This window comes from Leptonychotes weddellii, chromosome 9 (assembly GCF_054177405.1).
Source record: "Leptonychotes weddellii isolate Sample4059 chromosome 9, ASM5417740v2, whole genome shotgun sequence".
Classification (NCBI taxonomy): domain Eukaryota; kingdom Metazoa; phylum Chordata; class Mammalia; order Carnivora; family Phocidae; genus Leptonychotes; species Leptonychotes weddellii.
Window position 1 is genome coordinate 101,513,139 of NC_138377.1, and position 24,626 is coordinate 101,537,764.

At 49.1% G+C, this 24,626-nt stretch overlaps 2 protein-coding genes across 3 annotated transcripts in view; one reads left to right on the top strand and one right to left on the bottom strand.

The window, feature by feature from the left end:
- Positions 1-2,171: 2,171 nt before the first annotated feature.
- On the bottom strand, positions 2,172-8,249 carry RPP25 (ribonuclease P/MRP subunit p25). Its single transcript, XM_006747098.3, has one exon. The coding sequence runs from the start codon at positions 8,014-8,016 to the stop codon at positions 7,417-7,419; it is 600 nt and encodes a 199-aa protein (XP_006747161.1). The 5' UTR covers positions 8,017-8,249; the 3' UTR covers positions 2,172-7,416.
- A 524-nt stretch (positions 8,250-8,773) lies between these two features.
- The window catches only part of SCAMP5 (secretory carrier membrane protein 5), a 37,245-nt gene continuing 21,392 nt past the window's right edge, over positions 8,774-24,626 (top strand). The window contains exon 1 of one of the 2 annotated variants that reach the window (XM_031017934.2): positions 8,774-8,969. The gene's annotated coding sequence lies outside the window, so the exon portion shown is untranslated. Of the gene's footprint in view, positions 8,970-9,730; positions 9,861-24,626 lie in introns of those variants that run through there. The other variant, XM_031017937.2, reaches the window with a different exon arrangement.

The following is a 24,626-nucleotide window of genomic DNA, read 5'->3' on the forward strand; positions in this document are numbered from 1 at the left end:
ACTCCAGCAACCCTCAGTTTGTTTCCTGAGATTAAGATTTCCTCATATCAGTGAGGTCATATGATACATGTCTTTCTGTTTGACTTATTTCGCTCAGCATAATACCCTCCAGTTCCATCCACGTCATTGCAAATGGCAAGATCTTATTCCTTTTGATGGCTGCATAATATTCCATTGTATATATATATACCACATAAGATCTCCCCTTTTGAAGTGCACAGTTCAGTTGTAATATATTCACTCTGATGTGTAATCACTATCACTAATTCTAGAATATTTTCATCACCCCAAAAAGAATCTCTCTACCCAATGGCACCCACCAACCCTATCCTAAACAACTACTAATCTGCCTTCTGTCTCTCTGGATTTGCCTATTCTGGACATGTCATATAAACAGAATCATACAATATGTGTTTTTTTGTGTGTCTGGTATCTTTCACTTAGCATAATGTTTTCAAGGTTCATCCATGTTGTAGCATGAATCAGTACCTCATTCTTTTTTATGGCAGACTTATACTCCATTATATGGATATACCACATTTTGTTTACCCATTCATCAGTTTATGGACATTTGAGTTGTTTCCATGTTTTGGCCGTTAGGAATAAGGCTGCTATGAACATTGTGTACATGTTTTTGTATGGACGTATATTTTCAGTTCTTTTGGGTATACCTGTAGGAGTATCATATGGGCCAAATGGTAACTCTATGTTTAACTCTTTGAAGAATTGCCAAATTATTCCAAAGCAGCCTCTACCACTTTGCATTCCTGCCAGCAACATAATGCAGGTTGCAGTTTTTCCACATCCTTATACCTTTTTATTTTTTTAAAAAAGAAAGCGAAGTCTTTGTAGCTGATTGAGCTGGAACCCACACCCTCAGTTTCCTTTCTGGAAACAGGCCCAGGGCAGGGAAACTCTGAGTCTATTAGCTGCCCATCCCCCTCCGCCTCCCAGCTCCTGGAGCCCAGTCTCTCTTTCCCAGAACCACCTCTAGGAGGCAGCTCACAGTAGTTCTTTAACAGTTAAGTTTTCTCTCCAGAAAAGGGTTCAAGTTGGCTGAAGGGAAAGAGAAGGGGATTTAATTTTATGTCTCTTCTACCAGTCTGAGTGCTGTTCTCTATATTTTAGCTCAGGGAATAGTCAACCCTGATTAACTATCAAAAATCATATGAAGATCTAGGGGTGCCTGGGTGGCTCAGTCGCTTAAAGCATCAGCCTTTGGCTCAGGTCATGATCCTGCGGTACTGGAATCCAGACCAGTGTTGGGCTCCCTGCTCAGTGGGGAGCCTTCTTCTCCCTTGGTCCCTCCCCCAGCTCGTCCTTTCTCTCTCTCCCTTAAAGAAATAAATAAAATCTTTAAACAAAAAAAATCATGAGGATCTTTTTTTTTTTAATTTTAAAAAGATTCTATTTGACAGAACAGAAGCAGGCTCCCTGATGTAGGGCTCAATCCCAGCACCCTAGGATCATGACCTGAGTCAAAGGCCGACACTTAACAGACTGAGCCACCCAGGTGCCCCCCATATGAGGATCTTATTAAAATACCTATTTCCGGGTGCCTGGGTGGCTCAGTTGGTTAAGCGACTGCCTTCGGCTCAAGTCATTCTTGGAGTCCCAGGATCGAGTTCTGCATCGGGCTCCCTGCTCAGCGGGGAGTCTTCTTCTCCCTCTGCTCTCCCCTCTCTTGTGCTCTCTCTCTCTCAAATAAATAAAATCTTAAAAAAAAAACAAAACCGATTTCCAGGTCCTTCTTAGGAGATTCTGATCCTGTTGGTTTGGAGGTCAGCCCAGGCAATCTGTATTTTTAACAAGTGTCCTAGGTTGATTCTGCTGATGAACCACGGTTTGGAAGCAAGATATTATATCCTTTATCCCACAGTAATCTGGCCCATTTTGCAGATGAAAAAGTTGAGGCTCAAAGAAGAATTAACTTGTCCCAAATCACAGCTTGAGTTTCTCCAAAGCCTATATGTTCAATGTGACGCCAGGCATTATATTTGGTAGCACAGGCCTGCAGAGTAGGGAGCCTCTCACAATATAGGACTGGAAATTCTGGTAACAAGGACCTTGGCAAACACCCTACATTCCTCTTCCCTATTTCCACTGAACGTGGTGAGAATACGTATTGTATTTGATTCAAAGGCTGTTATACCAAAATACCACAGGCTGAGTGACTTAAAACAACAGAAATTTATTTTCTCACAGGTCTGGAAGTTTGAAATCCAAAATCAAGATACCGGCAGGACCATGTTCTCTCTGAAAGATCTAGGGAAGAATCTGTTCCATGCATTTTTCTTAGCTTCTATTGTTTGCTGGCAATCCTTGGCATTCCTTAGTTCGCAGCTGCATAACTCCAATCTCTGTCTCCATCTTCCTGTGTTGTTCTTCTCTCTGCGTGTCTGTGTCTTCTCTTTTTTAAGGACACCAGTCATACTAGGTTAAGGACCCACCCTACTTCAGTATGACCTATTCTTACATATTAATTACATCTGCAAAGATCCTGTTTCAAAATAAGGTCACATTCACAGGTACCAGAGTTAGGGCTTCAACATATCTTTTGGGGGGACACACTTCAACCCACAATATCTATCATAATCAGCAGGTGTGACACAAAGCCCAAATCCTCATGCTGGACATACAAATCCAATCACTATGGTGGTGCTTCCTTTCTAAAAGCAGGTAGAACCTAAGGGCCTAGATGGGAAGAGAAGCTTGGTGGACATAGGGGAAGATTTGGCCACCATCCTTGACAGTTAAGGACTTTGATGTGGCATCAGAACAGTTCATAAATCTGGCTCAACCAGACTTTATTCATTCAGTCAACAGCTCTGTGGGCTTCCTATGTGCCAAGAGCTGGGTAGGGAGCAAGGAAGGCAGGATCCATTCAGTCACAGCTTCTGGTTTATTGGGGGTGACTGACAACCAGAGGATCATACTAATGAGGGCACAATTACAAACTAAGATCTGTGCTCTAGGAAGAAACCTGGTGTCACCAAGGACACCCTTCTGTGGCTATATTTTCTCCTTTCCTCCCTTCCTCCTTTCCCTTCCCTCCCTCCCTTGCTTTCATCAATTATCCTTCTCTTGGGAGACCTGGAGGTGTTGCAACATCTCAGTGAAATAGAGGGGACTAGAGCATCCCTAGCAGTGTGGGCATAGCAACAGCCCAAAGTGCAGGATTAATGGGGTAGAGGCTGGGAGATGGCAGGGTGAGGAGGTTCCTGTTAAGGGATAAGTGTGGGAGAGTGTCTTACTCAGGTTTTTCCCCTACTGTGCAGTGAACATGCCTGGCAGATTCATGGCCAATGGACAACAGCTCCTAAAGCTTTTACCAGTTTGAAATTGTGGACCTCTTCCCCTCCAAAGGCTTTATAGTTTGGCCCTTACATAGCATGTCCCCTGGGATGCCAAGAAAGCAGGCCAAGCCCTGGCCAGGTAGGGTTAATGCCGCAAGGAGAAGCCCCACTCTGATCTGGCTGTAATGGCAGTGAAATCCTACCTAGCCTGGGTAGCTCTCAAATCTGTCTCCATCTCCCTCCCTACTACCACAGTCCCATGGTCCCATTGATGAAGGATAGTTGGAAGACAGGTAGGCAGGGACAAGCCCCCCCCCCCCTCCAAGAGGAAACCATCCTTGAAAGGATCTTACACCACCCTGGAAGGAGCCCTCCACCCTTGCCCATGTGATAGGTAGATGACAAAAACCTGATTGGATGACAGGTGCAGGGAGGGTTCATCAGATGAAAACAGCCCCCGCTAACAGGCCCGTAAAAACCCCTAGGCTTAGAAACTCTGGTGGCAACCCTCTCGGGTCCTGTCCCTCTTTGGGAGCTTTGTACTGTCTCTCAATAAAGCTGCTTTGCTGCCCACCACTCTGCCTGATCTACCTCTTCATTCTTCGAAGCAGCGTGACCAAGAGCCACCGGCACCGAAGAAAAAGAAATCCTGTAACACCATCTCTTACCTCCTTGTGTCCTTGGGGATCCAGTCCGGCCCCTTCCAATCCACTGCCCACTTACACAGGTGTCAGAGGGATCCTTTACAGATGCCAATCAAACTGGGGCACTCCCTGGCTCCCACTGGCCTCCCACTTACTTCAGGGAGGCTACCAGGAGGCTCCAACCTGGTACTCCAGCCCCACCTGCCTCTTGCCACGTATCCTTCAGATACTTGTGGCTGCTGCAACACCAGGCACAGCATCACCTCTCTGTGCTCTGCCGGGAACTGCCTGTCCAGTCCTGTTCTGCTGGCTTCTGATCCTCGGGGAACCACCTCCATCAGCACCTCTGGGTGCATTAAGTGCCCCTTCTCAAGAGCTCCCACCTTCTCCCACTATCATTGCATTGTATTGTAACTTTCTTTTCTTTCTTTCTACTAACTGGGACATCCTTGAGCAGGAACAATGTCTGATTCTACTGTGATCTCCCACCCCCCGCCACCCTGCCCCACCGTGTGCCTAGACTAGGATCTGGCACAACAACAATGAAGTCCCTTAAGGCCCCACTGGAGATCCACTGCCCATCTGACCACGAGCTCCGGCCTTGGATTATATATACATTTATATTCCCAAATGGATTTTGATTGTGTGACCTGACAATTTTATGGGTGTGAGCCTTCACTTCCACCCCTAGCCTGCAAGTGCCCCAAGACAGGGCCCAGAAAGCTCCTGGATAGAGGTCACTATTGGAATGATGGGGTCTCACACAGCAGCTTCCGCTCCCTCCCATTCTGCCTGTAGTCAGTGAGCCATCTCTGAGGTGCTCCTGTAGCCACCCCCCCCACCTCACTTATTCCAACACTTCTCAGGTTCCCACCTCAGTCTTGGGGGTGGGGGTGGATAGGGATATCGGTCACCTTCCTTTGGAGCCTGCTTCTGGGTCAGTAGGGCCAGAGGATCAGTAAGGCAGGGGTAGGGTGCTCATGGGTGCTGGGTTCCACTGGCACCACGAGCACCTATCAAAAACCTGGGAACTCAACCTGCTGGGGTGGAGTGGGGGTGCAGAAAGGAAAGTGTCTCATAACCTGCCTTCTGGCATGGGAGGCGGAAGCTCAGCCCATCAGGGCAGGTTAATGCTCTGAAGGTGGGGAAACAAGCCCTTCTCCTCCCCATACTGCAGGATCAATTTCTAGGCAGGAAAGGGACTTAATCTGTTCCCTACCATCAAGAAAAGAAAGCCTCTGCAGCCTCCCCTGACAAGCTGCTGCTTGCATGTCCTGGTGACCAGGCAATCAGGACTTCAGATCCTGGTTCTGGAAAGTTGGCCCTTTTCCAGAACCAAGACCAGTCTTCTATAAGCATCTACCATGCAGGACCTCTTCCGAGTTTTATCATTTACTTCAGATGCACAAGCCCAGGACCAGCCCAGGGCACCTTAGCTGTCAGGATAGTGCATTTTTGGGGACCTAGGTGGCTCAGTCGTTAAGCGTCTGCCTTGGGCTCAGGTCACGATCCTGGAGTCCTGGGATCGAGCCCCGCATCGGGCTCCCTGCTTGGCGGGAAGCCTGCTTCTCCCTCTCCCACTCCCCCTGCTTCTCCCTCTCCCACTCTCCCTGCTTCTCCCTCTCCCACTCTCCCTGCCTCTCCCTCTCCCACTCCCCCTGCTTGTGTTCCCTCTCTCGCTGTGTCTCTCTCTGTCAAATAAATAAAATCTTTAAAAAAAGGATAGTGCATTTTTTCCAACCTTCTTGGACCACCCATGAGAGTCGGACAAGCACACATAAACCCCTTGGCCCTTCGTAGGGACTCATCAAGAACAAGAAATTGGGGAGGGCAAACAGTGCCAGAGTCTGGATGACAGGGCTCACTGATCCAAAGCTCAAGGGGATATGGGTAGGTGAGAACTCCCTAAAGAGCCCCTCCTGTCAGCTGCCGAAACTCACCTCTTGTTGCTGGAAGGATTTATTTCAGGGTTCTGCCAGCAAAGTGACTTACATTCTTCCCCATCTCCTTTCAGAGGTGCTGTTGAGTTGCACGTGGTAGGGTGTGTTTCTGAGATCCTGGGGCTAGGTGCCCCCCTGCCCCCCCCCGGCCCCCTTACCCGCTAGAGTCCTTTCAGCACACAGCATTCCTCCCCTACCCCCAGCCCCAGCTGACTTGGACAAAGAGGCTTATGAGGCTGTTATCTCTCAACAGACAGCTGTGCAGGGCTGGAGGCTGCAGCTTATCAGGGAGCCTGCAGTGATTCACAGCCCAAGTTCCAGCTTCTCTGCTGAATAGTAATTTCCAGCAGTGGATTTGTGCTCAATCTCTCTCCTCCCCCTCTCCCAAGGGTGTGCTGTCCTTTCTGAGAGAGAAAGAGAGCAGTGAAGGGGAGATCCTATGGATGGTGATGAGGGGTTTTGTGCCAGCTTTCTGGATACGGCTGTCAATTGGCAGGAGGCTGCAGGTTTAGGGAGCCCAGTGGGGTGTGCCTCCCTTGGCAGTGACCCCCAGGAGAGTTCACTGGTGCTTGCCTTCCTTCCCTCCCAGAAAAGCAATGTGCTCCTCCCTTTCCCTCAGTGGTAATGCACCAGGGGACAAAGGCCCCCTTCTGGCCACAAGCCCCTGAGGCTAGAGCCAGACAGGGAAGACTGGGAGAGGGAGAAGCCAGGGACTGGGCAATGTGCCTCTGGTTCCAGTTTGAAGCTGTCCAGTCTCTGTGCCTGACCCTGAAGATTCCAAAGGCCAAGGACTCCAGGCTGGAGGGTACTGAGACACTAGGGGGCAGGCCAAAGCAGTTTCCACGCAGGTTAAGTGCTAAGGAAGAAACCTGGGGCCAGAGCCATTTTTGTGTGTTTTAATGGAAGCAGGACTCCAGCTCTGAGACTCAGGGGAGAAGGCAAAGAGAGTTCTGTCCTGGGTCTCTCCTTCTGGGTCCGTGGGGAAGGGGACTGTCCCTGCACCACGATCTCAGGATGCTCCTTAACAGCAGGGTAAGGAAAACTAGAAAGGAAGTGGTCTCCCGGGGTGAGGGGCAGAATAGAACCTCCCCCCGCCCAACTCAGACTCCCTTGCCTTCAAGCAGTCTGTTTCTCACCCCTTGCCCTCAGCCGCCAATGGTGGAGGTGATTCCAGGAGCTCTCCTCAGCTTACACACTCGGGGGTGGGGTGGGGGGGCTCCCCTCATGAATACTGGATGCCTTTAACCCTTGGGGGTCCTGAGCAAGGCTCAAGAGTCCTACTGCCAACCACTCCCGCCCTGAAGAAGGTTCCAGTATGGCTCAGAAAAGCTGAAGGTGGAGTTCTGCGTCTTCAGGCAACACAAGTGGTGGAATGAAGCTTCCCTGGGGTCGTTCTCTTGTTGCCCTGGGGTCCATGCCGACCGTCTGAGGAGCTATGTCCAGAGGACCGAGGCGTGAAAGGCTGGAGATATGTCTCAAGGTTGAGGCGCTGGGGGTGAGATCCAGAGCGTCTACGTGGCCCAGACCCACGAGCTCTCAGGCCATCCGCTCCTCTTCCGCAGCTCTTGGCTCAGGCTGTAACCGCTTCGCAGAGCCTTCTCCAGCCGCCGGTTCCCCTAGGCTCCTCTTGGACGTCGGTGCAGTTGGCTGGGACGAGGGTCCAGAATGGGAGTTCGGGGGCTGGTAACCGGGTTGGCACGGATCCAGTGCATCCTTGGAAAGTAGGATGGCGAGGCTGGGCACGTTCTTAAGTACACTGAGACTGGCGGCCGGCTCGCCAGGCTTCTGACCCGGTGTGGGCCCCGGCGGGAGGCTCTGCCACACCTCGCGCACGCTCCGGTAGCGCAGCCGCGTGACCTGATGCAGGCCCGCCAGGCGGCGCTTGAGGATCTCCGCGCACGTGACGGTCTTGGTGGTGGCCCGACCGCAGCCGCTGAAGACGATGGCGCGCGTGGCTGGCTGCGCCATGCTGGCGGTGGCGAAAGCCAGCAGGTTCCGGATCTTGCTGCCCTCTTTGACCCGCATGTGCACAGCGCCCGGCGCAAGGTCCGCGAAGGGGCTGGAGCCCGGGCCGCCCCCCTCGGCCCCACCCCCCACCGGCGCCTCCTCGGAGCGCACCTTACGGAAGTTCTCCATGCGCCGTCGTTGCCCGGACCGCGGGGACGCGGGCTTCGCATGGGGCCGCCTCAGCCCTGGGGCCGCATGGCCGCCGGTCGCGCCTGGCAAGGGCGGGCAGGGGTAAGGGTGAGGGAGCGGCGTGGACGCTGGCGGCCGGGCTGGGACGGCGCGATCCACCGCTCCGACTTCAGTGGGCGCTGCTCTACGCAGCGCTCTCGGCGCCGGGTGCTCCGCGCCTTTAGCGGAGGCCCCGCCTGGGAGCCTGGGAACCCCCGCCCCTTCCGCCAGGCTCCGCCCCTAACTCGGCTCGGCCCGCCCGCGTCCTAGCCTCGGCCGCCTCTAGGATCCAGTCCCGAGTCTAGCTACAGGGGCAAGGGAGCGGTGCGCACCGTGAGGTGTAATGGCAGCGCCAAGGGGTGACCTGCCGGGAGAAGTTCCCCTATAATCGCCATCTGCCCTCCCTGAGCCAACCCTCATAAACAGGCGACCTAAATAAAAACTGTGTTTGCGATGCAAAAGCCGCTTCAAGCCGGGTCCCCGAGCCCTTGAGCGTTCCAACGGAAGGCCGCCCCTTGTCCCCTCTCAAGGAGGGCTTTCCGAGAGGCCTGCTGGGGCCTCTTTCCCCCACTCCTCAGGGGAACCCTCCCACTCCGTCCCTCCCGCGCCCGAGCCGCTCTTCTCGCCTCAAGGACAGCCTGTGCACGGTCAGCAGAGTGCGGAGGCGCTGGCTGCCGCTGCGCTCCGCGCTGCCCTCGGACGACTACGTCGCGGCGTGGTCCTCGCAGGGCGGCGGGAGACTGAGGTCTCAGCTCGCCGCGCCTAACCGGAGCTGGAGGCTCCCGGACCCCCGTACACTCCTGGGCCAGGCTGTCCCTGAGGCGAATGCGAAGAGAACAAGGAGAGCCCTTCCCAAGGGGAGTTAAGCTCCCTCCACCCATGGAGCGGCCACTATTAGAGCTGCATGCTTTAGGGTAAGCCAGGCACTGTCCCTTGGTAACGCGGATCCTCCTTCTTCCCAGGTGGAACTCGTTGTCAGTCAGCCTTGGCCCCCTGAGACCCAGTGGGGTCCTTTTTCAAAAAGGAGGCTGGATGAAGGCAGGTTCTGAGGGGGAGAAGGGAGGAAGGTGGTAAGTTGAAGCCTCGGGGGCGTTATGAAGCTACTGGGAACGCCACCGGACTGGGAGAGTGGCCTGGACATCCTGCCGGGAGAGGTGGACGGTGAGGGTGAGGCTGGGGTTGAAGGGCTGATGATGCGAGAGAAGTTAGAAGGAGCTGGACCTTCCCCAGAACTGCCCTAGGGCTTCGCCCTTCACCCTTCCACGCCCCTCGCGCAAGCGCAGGGTCAGACAGAGGGAGCGGTGCAGACCTGATCCGGGTGGGGGTGCCTAGCACCCGGCGGGGCGGGGTGGTGCAGGGAGAGCTGCAGCGCGCGCGAAACCTGAAAGTGCCAGCGGCCTGACAGTGCCTGGGGGGAGCTGGGTCCCAGTCCTGAGACGGGGCTGCCGGGGTCCCCTCTCCCTTCTCACAGCTGTTGTCGCCTCCTGGGCATCTTGTTTGTCCTAGCTCTCGGCCCCTGCTGTTCAGAACCCCGGCTAACCCCATTACCGCCCCTTGGGGAATGGCAGGAGCTGGTGGACTTTGCGCCCCAGCATCTGAGTGACCGACTCCTTCCGGGATCTCCTGCCCGCGCGCTAGGCTCAGGGGCCCTCGGGATCGTGTTCCGCTTGGAGCCGGGACTTCGGCTCTGCCCCAGCTCTCGCGGGCCCCATGAGGAACAGCCACAGTAGCGGAGGCACAGCAGCCTTGAGAGAACACAAAGACTGACTGCAGCGCGTGGCGGGGCGGAGGGAACCTCACATTCCGTAAGACCGGGGTAGTTGTGGGACTTAAAGGGCAGCAGTTTCGGCTAGGCCTGGGAAAAAGTCCTGGAGCGGGTGGGATCTACGTTAGAACGGTCTGGTTAGGGAAGAAGCGAGCTCTCCATCCGCAGGAGTATGCAAGCCTAGGCCGAACCTTCACTTGGAGGGGATATAGGCCGGATATGCAATTTGGTGGAAGGGGCCTGGGAGCTCCCGGTTTGCGTCCGGTTAGCCCGCGGCTGTTCTGCGGCCGCCTGGGTTGGCTCGCGAAGCCTCCGCCTCCCCCTTCTCCTACCCCCAGCTGTAGAACACTCAGATTCACTTCGCTCCCCAGGGAAGGGAGAGCGCGGAAAAGGCCCGCATTCCCTCCGGGCCCCTCTCCCCTTCCCCGCTCCCTCTGCAGCACTTAAAATGTAAATGTACATCGTGATTAGCCGCCGGGTCGCTAATTACCGCTGAAGCCATTCATTACCCTGTCAGCGCGCGTCCCAGCCTGCCGGCTGTGCGCTCCAGCTGGGCAGTGGGGTAGAGGGAGGGCGGGAAGGTTCGAGGAGTGGGGGAACTGTAAGGATGAGGAGATTGGCCGGGAGGAAGCGGGGGCGGAAGAGGGGCTAGTGGGGGTGAAAAAACGGGTGGGCGGTGATGCACCTGGGCGAGGCAGGAAGGGGGGAGAAATGCGCAGGCAGCTAGGATTGGGGACGGAGCGAGGATACGCGCGGGGGAGGGGAGGGGCGAGGTGAGAGAGCAAACAGGGACAAGGAGGGGGGCGAGGAACCCTGGAGAAGGGGCGAACGCGGTTGGGAGGGGAGTAGAGGGCTCGACTCTGGGAAGGTGGGCAAGTACATTTGCGTCCGGGTGGCGCAGACCCCGCGACGGTTAGAGACGTGGAAAGACAGTCAAGGCTTTCTGTTAAAAGAGCTGGGTAGGGCCACAAGTTTTTTTTTTTTTTTTTTAAGGCGCGCGGGTGGGGGGAGGATCTATTTCCATATGTGTGCGTTTGTAGATGTAAATGTATTTTTAAAATATCTTTAAGAAAAGAGCATACAGCATCTGTTACCTCTGAGGCAGCATCCAGTTTTTGTGAGCCTCTTTAAGAAAAGAACTACTGAATACAGAATTAAGCACAGAGCCTTGGAACAGCCTGTGTACATGAGGTACTGACCTTGGAGCCTGAGCTTCATTACCGCCTTTTCGCTTCTATGTGACCTTGGGCAATTTACTTAGTTCCTGTGCCTTGGTTTTCTCAGCTGTGAAATGGGGCTGACATAGGAACCGGTCTCCTAAACTGGTTGTGAGACACATAGCAGTCTTAGAAACTTGGCTGGTAGATTCTCAGGAAATGTTGGCTAATATTTTTCACATATTATTGGAGATTAAAATACATTTTAAAAGATTTTGAAGGGAGGTGAGGGGGAAAGAAAGCTAGTGAAAGGAAAGGAAAATGGGCAAAGCCTTGGCAAGAGCCGTTTTCCTGATATGTTAGGGACTAGTTAGTGGCAGCTTAGACTCCTTTCACTCTCAGAGGAGGTGGTAGGGTGGCTAGGCTGGAGCCCAAGCCTAGCCAATGCAGCACCAGTCCCTCAAATGATGTGAGCTGCCTATTAAAAGTATGAGTTGATTTTGGGGGAGAGCAGGGTTCCTACAGTGGGGAAGATATATTGGTTATCTATTGCTGCATAAAAAATTATCCCCAAAACTCAGCAGGTTGAAACAAAAAATTCATATCTTACAGTTTCTGAGGGCTACAGACCCAAGAGCAGCTAATAAGGGTGGTTCTAGCTCAGGGCCTTTCCTGAGGGTGCAGCCAAGATGTCGGCTGGGTCTGGCGGATCTGCTCCCCTTCTTACTCACATGTTGCTTAGAGGCCTCAGTTCCTTATCACATTGGATGTTTCCATAGATGTGTTCATGACATAACAGTGGGCTTCCCCCGAGCAGGTGATGAGAAAGAGAGATAGAGAAAATGAGCAGGAAGCCACAATACATTTTGTAGTCCAACTTCCTCTGAAAAGGAATTAGGTTCTACTTCTTGAAGGGAGCAGTGTCAAAAAATTTGTAGATATTTCAAAACCACAGCAGAAGGGGAGTATTTGGGAGGCAAATTTAGGAGGAGAGGCAATCAACATATTGAAGCAAATATGTGGAAAGACCTTGAATCAGGAAAGCCAAATTTATTTCCTGGCATACGGAAAGCACTTAACAAATGTTTTGTTGTTGTTTTTTAAGATTATTTATTTATTTGAGAGAGAGCACGCATGCTAGGGTGTGAGGTGTGTGGGGGGGTAGTGGGGCAGAGACAGAGAATCCCTAAGCAGACTTCTCCCTGAGCACAGGGCCCAAAGCAGGGCTCCATCTCAAGATCATGAGATCATGACCTGAGCTAAAACCAAGAGTCAGACGCTTAACCCACTGAGCCACCCAGAAGCGCCAATAAATATCTGCTAAACAGCTGCATGAATGACAATTGTTCTAAGATTGTTTTCCAGTCCTTGGTCATTGAGCATAAGTGCAGTCACCGATTTACAGGGCTTTCTTGAAGGCTGAGTAGGACTATAGCTATCAGAGCTCCTTGTAAATTTAACACTGCTAGGCAATGAAGCTTGGTGGGGGAACTTGGCCTGGGAGAGAGCAAGAGCTCAGCCATGGAGGAGTCCCTGCCCAGGCCTGACATCTCTTCTCACAGACTGAGTCCCAGGCCCTAGGGAGGTGCTCTGATTCTAGCTCCCCATCTCTGTCCCCACCAGCCCAGCCTCCTCACCATGTCTCACTTCCAGTTACTGCTTTTGCCCATGAGCCAGCCAGGACAGGACCCACGAGTCCTAACACCAGCCGAGCTTCTGCCTTGAGGCTGCTCCTTCTCCTGTGCTGGCTCTGGCCCCAGAGATGGAAAACAGGGGTTTGCAGTGTAGACCCAGTGAGCCAGCAACCTTGCATGAAATTCAATTGCTTTCCTACCATCAGTCCAAGTCACCTGAGTCCCAAGAGGAAGAAGAGGAGAGGAGGTATGTGGGGCCTAGAATGAGTGAGGAGACAGAACTGTAAGAGGGGGAAGGAGAAGCAAAAAGCCATCAGAGCTCCTTCTCCATCTCCACAAGAAATGGGTGTTGCCACAACCCCCCATCTTCCTGCCACACTCCAGAGACAAGTGTAGTAAAAAGCTACTCACCTGGGCAAAGTTAGAGTTCCCAGGAGAGTTCTGGTCCCCAAAAGACTTTCCAAGAGCCTGCTGTGATGCCTGAAATTCCCTATTGCTTCCACTTTTGGATCAGCTTTGCACTCAGAAGATAAGATTATAAGTCTAAGGTGGGAATTGACCTAAAACCAAAGAAACAGGATGTTTGAGAACCTTGGGGTGGGAGGAAGGTATAGAGCTGATAAGGTGAGGGAATAGTTACCAATTATAGCTGACATTTACTTACCACTTACTATGTGCCAAGGATTGCACTCACCATGTACTAACTCATTTCATACAAATACTATTTAATAGCTGCCACTCATTTCGTAAGTAAGGTAGAGCCAGATACAAAGTCAGATAGCCTGGCTTCAGCATCTGTTCTTTTTTTTTTTTCTTTAAGTGAGAGAGAGGAGCACACGTGTGCAAGCCTGTGGGGTGCAGAGGGAGAGAGAGAATCTTAAGCAGTCTCCATGCTCAACACGAGCCCCATGCAGGGCTCAATCTCACAACCCTGAGATCATGACGTAAGCTGAATCAAGAGTTGGATGCTCAACCAACTGAGCCACCCAGGTGCCCCCCAAATCTGTTCTTAATCCTGGCACTAGCCCCCGCTAGAGGAGGAAGGGGCAGCAGGGTGAAAGGCATCAGCTATAGGCCTCTCTAGTTATCTGGAACAAAGGTCCTGGGACTCCAGGGTAGAGTTCTGCCCTGCCAGTGCTTGCCTGGGATGGGGGGCACCAGGGCTGCTCTTCCTTCTCCAGCTCTGACCTGGGGCAGAGTGCTTAGTTTATGCCTTCCCGGAATTAAAACTATCCTTCAGGGGTGCACTGAGTTTTTTGACAAGTTATAAAATGCTTGCCCATCCAACACCCAGAAGCAGCTAGTGGGGTGGTTAAGAATATGAACTCTGGAGCCCATGGCCTGAGTTTGCATCCTAGCTCTGCCACTTGCTAGCTGTGCCCTTGGTCAAGCTTTGGAACTTCTCTGTGTCTCAGTTTCCTCTCCTGTTAAATGGAAATGGTGATGTAAGTGCTTACCTCCTGGAATAGTCTCAGGTTATCCCTCCAATACTGCCGTGGGATCATCACTCCCACTTTTCAGAGACAAGCTTGCCCTTGCCCATTCACCTACTGAGCAATAAAGCTTGTGGGCAAACAGAAGGTGGGGTAAAAAAAAAAAAATAGGCAGAACAGAATGTTAACCTCCATGAGGCCACCAGAGCTGTTGGGCCGCAGCTGTTTGTTGACAGGCAGGAATGCAGGCCCAGTGGTTTTTATTTTGCTTGTGTGTGATTTAACACTTTTGGCTTTGTTTCGGTGGGGAGCGGCTGTATCAGCTTTTCTGAATGTTACATATATAGAGAGCCTTTCTCCCACCACGTCCTGTTGGAGTCAGGCTCATGAAGAGCCGTGTCATTTTGTTGCTGTAGAGAGCCACGTAGGGTCTGGAGCACTGGGAAGAAGCCAGGAAACAGTTCTCTCTTCCCCGGATCACCTCTCTTCCTGGCAATTGCCCCTTCCCTACCTCTCTATGGTGGTGAGACTAGAAACAGGTCTTTTTACATAACACCCCTATCACCCCATCCCCCATCCTACCAGTCCAGAACAGAGCCCCCATATCAAGCTGGATGAATTGGAGCTCCTTCCAGTTCAGGTTGCTACTTGGTCAATTCCTCTTTATGGCCATGAGAATTCCCTGTTACCACCAGGTAATTAATTATGTCTTTCCTTCTTTTGAGGAAAAGATGAAGTTAACCAAGTGTGCCTGCCATCTATTGTTCTGAAGTAAGTCACAAGGTACCCTGTACATACTGTCCCAGAAGATAAATTGTATATATTTCAACAAGGGAAAGAACATGTTTTGTTTGCAGAATTTCTGGGAGGACTCTCTCTGCCTAGAAATTATGTGTATTTGCTGATTAATGATCTTCTTGGTGAACCTGCCTTGGAAAAGGTAATAGAATTATGAGTGGATGTCACGAGCCCCCATCATTCCTGCCTCCAGGAGAAGTCATGGAGAGAGGCAGATCTCTGAAGTAGTTATCTTTTTTTTTTTTTAAGACTTATTTATTTGACACAGAGAGAGAGCACACAAGCAGGGGGAGCGGCAGGCAAAGGGAGAAGCGGGCTCCCTGCTGAGCAAGGAGCCTGATGCGGGGCTTGATCCCAGGACCCTGGGATCATGACCTGAGTTGAAGGCAGACGCCCAACTGACTGAGCCATCCAGGCACCCCAGTAGTTGTCTTTTGTGCCCACATATCTTCATTGTGGGTTGGGGGTGCACAACTTTCAGATTCTGCCCTGAAGTCCAGCTGTTTTCAAGAAAACATGCTAAAACATTTCATGGTTTTGCATGACAGTTTCATGTTTTAAAATGTTAACCTGTTTCAGGTCCCTACTGCTGGGTAATAAATCACCTTAAAATGTCATGGCTGGGAGCACCTGGGTGGCTCAGTCGATTAAGTGTCTGCCTTCAGCTCAGGTAATGATCCTGGGGTCCTGGGATCGAGCCCCACATCGGGCTCTCTGCTCAGCGTGGAGCCTGCTTCTCCTCCTGCTCCCCATGCTTGTACTCTCTCTCTGTCAAATAAATAAAATCTCTAAAAACAACAACAACAAAAAAAACACATCATGGCTACAAATAATAGTTTATTATTTCCAATGCCTCTGTAGTTTGGCTGGACTCTGCTGGGCAGTTCTTCCATACCACCCAGTTTGGCTGGGTTCACTCCTTTGCATTCAGCTGGGAGCTTGACTAGGGCAGGAACACTCAAGGTGGCTTCGCTTACATGTCTGGTGCCTGAGCTGGGCTGGTTGGAACGGCTAGTGCTGCTGGCTGCGCTTTTTTCCACAAGCTTATTTCTTGAGTGGCTTGATCCCCAAAAGATGAAAATGGGGGCTGCGATGCCTCAGAAGGCTTAGGCCTTTAAGTCACACATTATTACTTCCCCTGCATTTTGTTGGTCAAACCAAGATAAATATCCAGCCTAGATTCTAGTAGGAGGGAAATAAGCTGCTCCTCTTGGTGGAAGGTCTGACCTGTCTATACAGGCATGGGAGTCTTTATAGAGTTGGCAACCATTCTATGGACAGTCTACCACATCAACCAAGTCATGCTTTAAAACACACATATCTGCAGGTGGCTCAGGGTTGCAGTTTCTACTTGAAACTTTTAAGGAATTCACCTGGAAATCCTTTATGACCAGGAGCTTTTTTATGGCAGGAGGGAGGGGTGGGGCATAGCCGGGGAAGGAGACCCTGGGTTTTCTCTTGTGTTTATGTGGTCTCTGTTCATTGGAGAAGAATGTCAAGAACTAGGCACTGCCCCTGCCAGACTATTATCACTTCCTTTTTTTTTTTAAGATTTTATTTATTTATTTGACAGAGAGAGAGAGAGAGAGCACAAGCATGGGGAGCAGGAGAGGGAGAAGCAGGCTCCCCAGTGAGCAGGGAGCCTGATGTGGGTCTCGATCAACCCCAGGGCTCTGAGATCATGACCTGAGCCGAAGGCAGACGCTTAACCATCTGAGCCACCCAGGTGCTCCTTATTACTTCCTTCATATTAACCTGCTTTTGGGACTGCTTCCATCCATCAGCTTGAACCCCAAAGCTGCCCAGTCATAACCTGGAGGGAAGAAGGCCGAGTGATTGCTGAGATCTTTTTTGATGCCTTGGTGGGATCACCACCTTTGACTTTAGCCTAATAAATCATTGCAGGATTTTAATCAGGCCTATATTGATTAGATTAGTACTTTGGAAAGGTCACACAGAATGCCAAGAGGCCTCTGTTCTTGTTACCAATTGCCGCATAAGAAATTATTCAAAATTCAGTAATGTAAAACAATCATTTGTTATGCTTACAGATTCTGTGGGTTTGGAATTTAAGCAGGGCATCTCGAGGATGGCTTGTCTCTTTTTCCATGAGACAAGCTGGAGAACTTGAAGGCTGGGGACTGGAACAATCTGAAAGTTTATTCACTTGCTTGTCTATTGGTTCTTGCTGGCTGTCAGCTGAAAGCCTCAGATCTCCACGTGGCCCTCTCCATGTGGTGTTTCTGCTTGGATTAGTTTGGGCATCCTCACAGCATGGTGACTGGATTCCAGGGTGAGCACCCAATGACAGAGAGAGAACCAGGCATAAACCAGATTATGCTTTATGACCTAGCCTTGGGTGTCACACAGTGTCACTTCTGCCACATTCTGTTTATCAAGGAAGTCACTAAGCCCTTGCCCAAGTTCAAGGGGAAAGGAAGTACACTTTACTTCTTGATGGGAAATGGCAACATTCTGGGAGAGCATGTGGGGCTAGAAATATTGCTGTGACTATTTTTGGAGAATATAACCTGCTGCAGCCTCAAAGAGGGGCATGGATTCAGTGAAATTAACACTATCCCTTGAAAGTATACACAGAATATGAGCACTCCTCCCTCCTCTGGCCTCATCTCCCACTCTCCTCAGTGCTTCCATTCAAGCCTCACCAGCTTCCTCGCTTTTCCTCAAACACGGTGAACATACCTGTGCCTCCTTTGGCTTGGAAGGCGCATCCCCCTGGCTCTGTCTCATAGTCTTCAGGCTCTGCTCAAATGTCACCTTTTCCAAGAGGCCTCCCTGACGACCCTAAAATAACACTCCTCCTCCTTCAATCTCTGTTCCCTTTTCTGGTTTTATTTTTCTTCATGGCAGTTATTATCACCTGACATAACCATATTTGTTTATTGTTTACTACCTGTCTCTTCCCATTAGAATGTAGGCTCCGTGAGGACAGGGACTTTGTTCTATTCCCAGCTGCATCTCCAGCACCCAAGAACAGTGTCTGATACTCAGTGCACAGTATTTGTTGAATGAATGAATGATGGGCTTCTTTGAGTGTGAAAAGTCAGCATCCCACTCCCAGGACATAGTCTAGAACAGTGAGTGGTTCTTAAAGTGGAATTCAGGGATCTTCAGAGGTCCCTAAGATCCTTTCTTGGTGGGGGTGGGGGCTGTAAGGTCAAAATTGTTTTTATAACAATAGTAAGACATTATTTGCCTTTTTCATTCTTATTATTTCATGAAGGTACAGTGGAATTTTCCAAGGGTTTCATGATATGTATTATTGCAACAGAGTAAATGCAGAAGTGGGCACCTGGGTGGCTCAGTTGGTTGAGTCCGACTCTTGATTTTGGTTCAGGTCATGATCTCAAGGTTGTGAGATTGAGCCCTTGTTGGGCTCAGCACTGGATGTGGAGCCTGCTTGAGATTCTGTCTCCCTTTGCCTCTGCCCCAGCCCCGCACCAAAATTAAAAAATAAATTCAGAAGCAGATATGGGACTTCAGCTGTCTTCTATTAATCCAGATATTAAAGAGATCTGCAAAATTGTAAAGCAATGTCACATTTCTCACTACCTTTTTTGTGTGTTTTGGAAAATGTAATTATTTTAAATAAAGATTTTTTTTTACATTACCATGTAATGAGTTTATGTTTATTATTATTATTATTATTTAGAGAGAGTGCATGAGCAAGGTGGAGAGGGGCAGAGGGAGAGGCAGGGAGAGAGGGAGAGAGAAGCAGACTCCTCACTGAGCGTGGAGCCCCACATGGGGCTTGATCTAATGACCCTGAGATCATGACCTGAGCTGAAATCAAGAGTCAGTCACTTAACCAGCTGAGCCACCCAGGTGCCCCTATTATTGTTATTTTAAATGAAATTATAGAGAAATATTTTAATTTATAATATAGTAAATATTGGTAAATAACTCATGTTTACAAAGTTCTATGGTGTTATGAATAATTTTAGAAAATGTAAAATCGTTTTCAGACTAAAATGTTTAAGAGAGTAGAAAGTGGAGGCTAAACTATTCTTCATGCTATGGAATTGGGGATTTTGGAGCTGATCATCAGCAGTTCCAGAGAGAGGTGAGGATTGGGAAGAGGTGAAGGACCTGGACCCAGGGAAGGGTTGAAGTTTGCAAAGGAGCCAAGCGTTACAGTGGCCCATGCACCCTTGGCAGACAATGCCAGGGCAATAAGTCTCTGAGTTTGGTGATAACCAAAAATGTTCTAGGGACATTCATGTATGATATTTTTTGTATTGTTAAAGATTTTATTTATTTATTTATTTATTTATTCATTCATTCTTTGGGAAACAAAGTACAAGTGGGGGGAGGGACAGAGGGAGAGGGAGAGATCTGATCTCAAATAGACTGTACACTGAGCATGGAGCCCAACGCAGGGCTGGAACTCACGACCATGAGATCATGACCTGAGCTGAAATCAAGAGTCAGCTTAACCGACTGAGCCACCCAGGTGCCCTGAGATCTGATCTCAAACAGACTCTACACTGAGCATGGAGCCCAACGCAGGGCTGGAACTCACAACCATGAGATCATGACCTGAGCCGAAATCAAGAGTCAGTTTAACCGACTGAGCCACCCAGGTGCCCTGGGATAGACATGTATGATAATAACTACTTATTGTTTTAATTGGCCCAAAAAGATTTAATTTTTTTGGAGGAATATGCATAACCAAGCTTTTATTCTCATAGTAAGTTGCATATAAAAACAAAAGAATAAAACAGCCAGATCCTTGAAATCAAAAGTGAAAAGCATAATACTAGTGCTAGAAGCAGCTCATACTGGCCCATGAGAGCCAATTATTAAATTTTTCATTTTGTAGTCTGGTTGTTAAACTACAACCATTATTAAAAATTTAATTATATCAGGGGGCGCCTGCGTGGCTCAGTCGTTGGGCGTCTGCCTTCGGCTCAGGTCATGGTCCCAGGGTCCTGGGATCAAGCCCCGCATCGGGCTCCCTGCTCTGCGGGGAGCCTGCTTCTCCCTCTCCCATTCCCTCTGCTTGTGTTCCCTCTCTCGCTATGTCTCTCTCTGTCAAATAAATAAATAAAATCTTTAAAAAAAATTTAATTATATCAGCTTATAATTAAGTATGCTGCATTAAAAGAAAAGTAATAGTCAACTCATCATTCAAAACTCATCACGTTCTAATAACTTTATGGCATTTTAGTATTCATGCTCTTGAATTAATTTAGGCTTCTTGTATCTGTGTGGTGGTAATACTATGTAAGGGTGTGCTGTGGGACAGCTTTGCCTGATGCAGCATTCAGTAGCATCATATTGGTAGCTTGAAATCAGCCATGGTGGAAGTACTTACATCACAGAAATTTGCAAACATTACAGATACAGAGCTTGATTTATTGTTATTTATTTTTTAATTATCTATGCTCATTCATCAATTGTAACTGTAGGCTATGCAGGCAAGAGTAAAGGAAAAACTGATGAAAGCATTCTTTGAGAATCAATTGGCTATATGGAATTGACAATAAACTGTATTGTATATTTTATTATGTATACGTTGTGTGTTACACATCCTTTATATCAGTAAAACTCCTAATAAACATATATATGTACATTTTCCCCCCGAAGAGCCAGTTGTTAAACATTTACCAAACACACTACTCAACCAAGGTCCCTTGTCCCTGAGACTGGCAGTGGGGTGATGGTGTGTAACACAGATGTGGGTCTGCTCCTTCACCCCTGGCCCTGAACTCAGTCTGATGGGGAGACAGATACCTAGTTAACAACATAGTACAGGGTGGTGGGAAAGGAAGGCACCGAGGCATCTAGTCCAGGGAGGTATCCAGAGGATCTGAGACTCATGTGGGCGCTCAAAGGATGAGTAGGAATCAGCTAGCCAAAGGAACACCATGAGCAATGCCCAGCTGTTGACAGGAATGATAGGGACAGAGGATGGGAAGTTGAGGGACCCAGGGCGTGCTATGCCTGCAGGTAGTGGGAGCAGGTTTGGATGGACACTTTTGTTCTAACTCAACAAGTAGTAAGCAGTGGGTGTTGCATGTTCGGAGCTGCTGGCTAGGTTATGAGAGGTGGTGGTGATGAAGATGAGCTGTGTAGGCAATGGGCTACACAGCAGCGCCCAGCACTTCTAGCTGCCAGCAGAACAACCTAGCTGGTGGAAAATTAGGTCTTGCAAATATTAGCCATGGCAGGCGTGGCTGCCCCCAAGTGGTCTGCTGGAGGCACTGCTGATAGAAGGGAAGCACTGTGGAGTGGTCACTGACAGGGCTTGTTACACAGGCGAGAGGCTGGGTTTGGGAACCGTACTTGTTTCCTAGACTCAAGCTGTTCCAGTGATCCCGATCTTTTATTTATTTTTTTTAAAAGATTTTATTTATTTTTTTGACAGAGACAGAGACAGCGAGAGCAGGAACACAAGCAGGGGGAGTGGGAGAGGGAGAAGCAGGCTTCCCGCCGAGCTGGGAGCCCGATGAGGGACTCGATCCCAGGACCCTGGGATTATGACCCAAGCCGAAGGCAGTCGCCCAACCAACTGAGCCACCCAGGCGCCCCGTGATCCCGATCTTTTAAAGCTAACAATACTGAGTTATGATTTACAAACAATAGAGGACACAGATCTGAAGTTTTCAGTTTAATAAGTTTTGATAATTTTATATAACTTGTAACTACCACCCAAAACAAGATCTAGAATATTTCTATCACCTCAGGAATTTTTCTTCTGTCCCCTTTTAGTAAGTCTCCCACCCGCCTGCCCAACCCCCAAACAGCAACCCCTATACTCGTTTGTATCACATTAATTTTCCTGTTGTTAAACTTCATATAAGTGGAATCATATAGTATGGTTTTGTTTTTGTTTTTGTTTGGTCTGGTTTATTTTGCTTAATATGTATTTTAGATTCATCTATATTGTTGCATGTATTCATTTCTCATTCATTTTTCTCCTTGAGTCATATTATATTGTATGAATATATAATAATTTGTTTATCCATTCTCTTGTTGATGGCCGTTTCCAGTTTTTAGCTACTATGAATGAAGTTGCAACAAATTTGCTCTTTTGTGAACCTATGTTTTTATTTCTCTTGGGTTTATACCTTGCTAGGTCAAACAGTAACTCTTATGTTTAACTTTTTGAAGAACTGCCAAACTATTTCCCAAAGTGGCTACACTATTTTACAATCCTATCAGCAGTGTATGAGGGTTTCAATTTCTCCACGTCCCTGTCAATACTTAGTATCTGTCTTTTTTTTTTTTTAAGATTTTATTTATTTATTTGACAGAGAGAGACACAGTGAGAGAGGGAACACAAGCAGGGGGAGCGGGAGAGGGAGAAGCAGGCTTCCTGCAGAGCAGGGAGCCCGATGCGGGGCTCGATCCCAGGACCCTGGGATCATGACCTGAGCCGAAGGCAGACGCTTAATGACTGAGCCACCCAGGTGCCCCAGTATGTCTTTTTGATTATAAACATTCTAGTGGATATGTAATGGTGTTTCATTGTGGGTTTGATTTGCATTTCTCTGATGACTAATGATGGTGAGCATGTTATCATGTGCTTATCAGGCATCTATATATCTTCTTAGGAGAAATTTTCCTTCTTTCCTTTTCTTTTCTTTTCCCCTTCCTTCCTTCCTTCCTTCCTTCCTTCCTTCCTTCCTTCCTTCCTTCCTTCCTTCCTTCCAAGTAAGCTCTGTGCCCAATGTGGGGCTTTAACTCACGACTCTAAGATGAAGAGTCGTATGTTCTACTGATTGACCCAGCCAGGCGCCCCTTGTTTGGAGGAATTTCTATTCAGATCCTTTGCCCATTTTATTTATTTATTTATTTATTTATTTATTTATTTATTTATTTGGCTTTTAAAAAAAATTTTAATTATGCTCAGTTAACATACACGGCATATTGGTTTTTGGAGTAGAATTCAGTGATTCAAATATTGGCTTTTTAAAAAAATTACTAATACGGAGTCAACTGCTTCCTTATTGGAGATCTCTAGTCAAAGGTGAGCTCAAATTTGAGGTGGGTGCTCCAGGTAAGGCCCCTTTGTCCCTAGACCATGCCTCTACTCTTGAGGATGGTCCCAAGAGAGGTGTGTGCCTGAGAATCTTTGGTCCTAATTCTTTGCTCCTTCCTCTAACCACACCCTTTGCCAGGTAACGTGGCTAAATGCAGATGCAGAACCCTGCCCTTTGATCTGGGGCTCAGACATTGTACTTGTTTTGGCCCAGGGGTGTGTGGGCAGAAGCCGACCTCTTCCTACTGTGCCACTTCCAAGCCTAGGTTGTAAGGTGGCTTGGGTGTTTTGCTTGCCCTCTTGTGCCCCTGCTGTCATCATGAAAAGAACACACCTGGCTAGCCAACTGGTCCAAGGCAGATGAGAGACACTGCAGTGTAGAACAGACCCATACCTGACCTTCAGCCTGGAGCTGCCCATCTATGCCCGTCATAGCTCAGCTGAACCAGGCCAGGATCCCTTTGCCCATTTAAAAAAAAATTTTTTTTAAAGATTTTATTTATTTGACAGAGCACAAGCAGAGGGAGAGAGAGGGAGAAGCAGGCTCCCTGCTGAGCAAGGAGCCCGATGTGGGACTCGATCCCAGGACTCTGGGATCATGACCCGGGCCAAAGGCAGCTGCTTAACCGACTGAGCCACCCAGGTGTCCCCCCTCTTTGCCCATTTTAAAAGTGAGTTATTCTTTATTGTATTATTGAGTTTTGTGAATTCTTCATATATTCTACCTGCAAGTCGTCTATCAGATATGTGATTTGTCAATACTTTCTCCCATTCTGTGGGTTGCCTTGGTGGAGTCCCCAGTCTGACTGGGGAGAGAAGACAAACACAGGGAATGGGTGGTAGGGAGGAGGTGTGGAGGGGAGAGGCACTGTATGGGGAGGCCTAGGGTGAACTCTCTGAGTTTCGGGGTTGTCCACCTGAGTAGTAAGTGGACTGGATGAGCCGCTCTGACATTGCCATGGTTCCGCAGGCAAGAATGTGTGTCATTGTATATGCAGTGCTATGTGATCAGGCATATATGCTAAGTGTCAGGGACCTGGCATCTTACAAGACCAGGAGCATGGAGTGGGATGGGGGGAGCAGGAGGTTCTTTCTTAAGAAAGGAGATTCCGTATTGCAAACTTCCACAGGACTAATGGGTTACCTTGGAGATGTGGCTTGAAAGCCAGATGGATTTGGGTTTAGATCTTGGTTGTAGTAGATGCTACTACATAGTGCTCTCTCCATTCTTCCTTAACCATTTCTGATGACTTCTTACTGCAAGCCCCTGGGATTTTCTGCCTGAGGGCTTTCTCTGCTCAGAAGGCACACAGGAAGGTCTGAAAGTGCCAGGAGCAGCTCTCAACCCTTAGTTTCCTCATTTGTTTGGTGGGACAGCTGTGTTGCACTCTGCACTCTGTCCCAGGGGTCCCCAGTAGGATGCCCTCCACCCCCCCACCATTGCCCACAGTGGTAACCTGCTCATTATTGCACCCCAAATTGGTTTCCATTCATTTATTTGTTTCAATTTCCTCCACTCCTCTACTAGTGGTTCCTGAGATGATTTCTCAAAAAGACCATTTGTACTCACATCCTTATTCTGGTGTCTGCTTCTGGGGAAACCCAACCTAAAAATACTGGTTCTTCCATTTCTTAGATACATCCATTTCATTTCCTTGGGCAGAGCACTTTACCTTTTGAACCTCCCTTTCCTCGTGTACAAATTGGGGATAATAACACAACTTCATGGAATAGTCATGGGGCTTAGCATCTCACTCAGACATGTTAAGGGTTTAG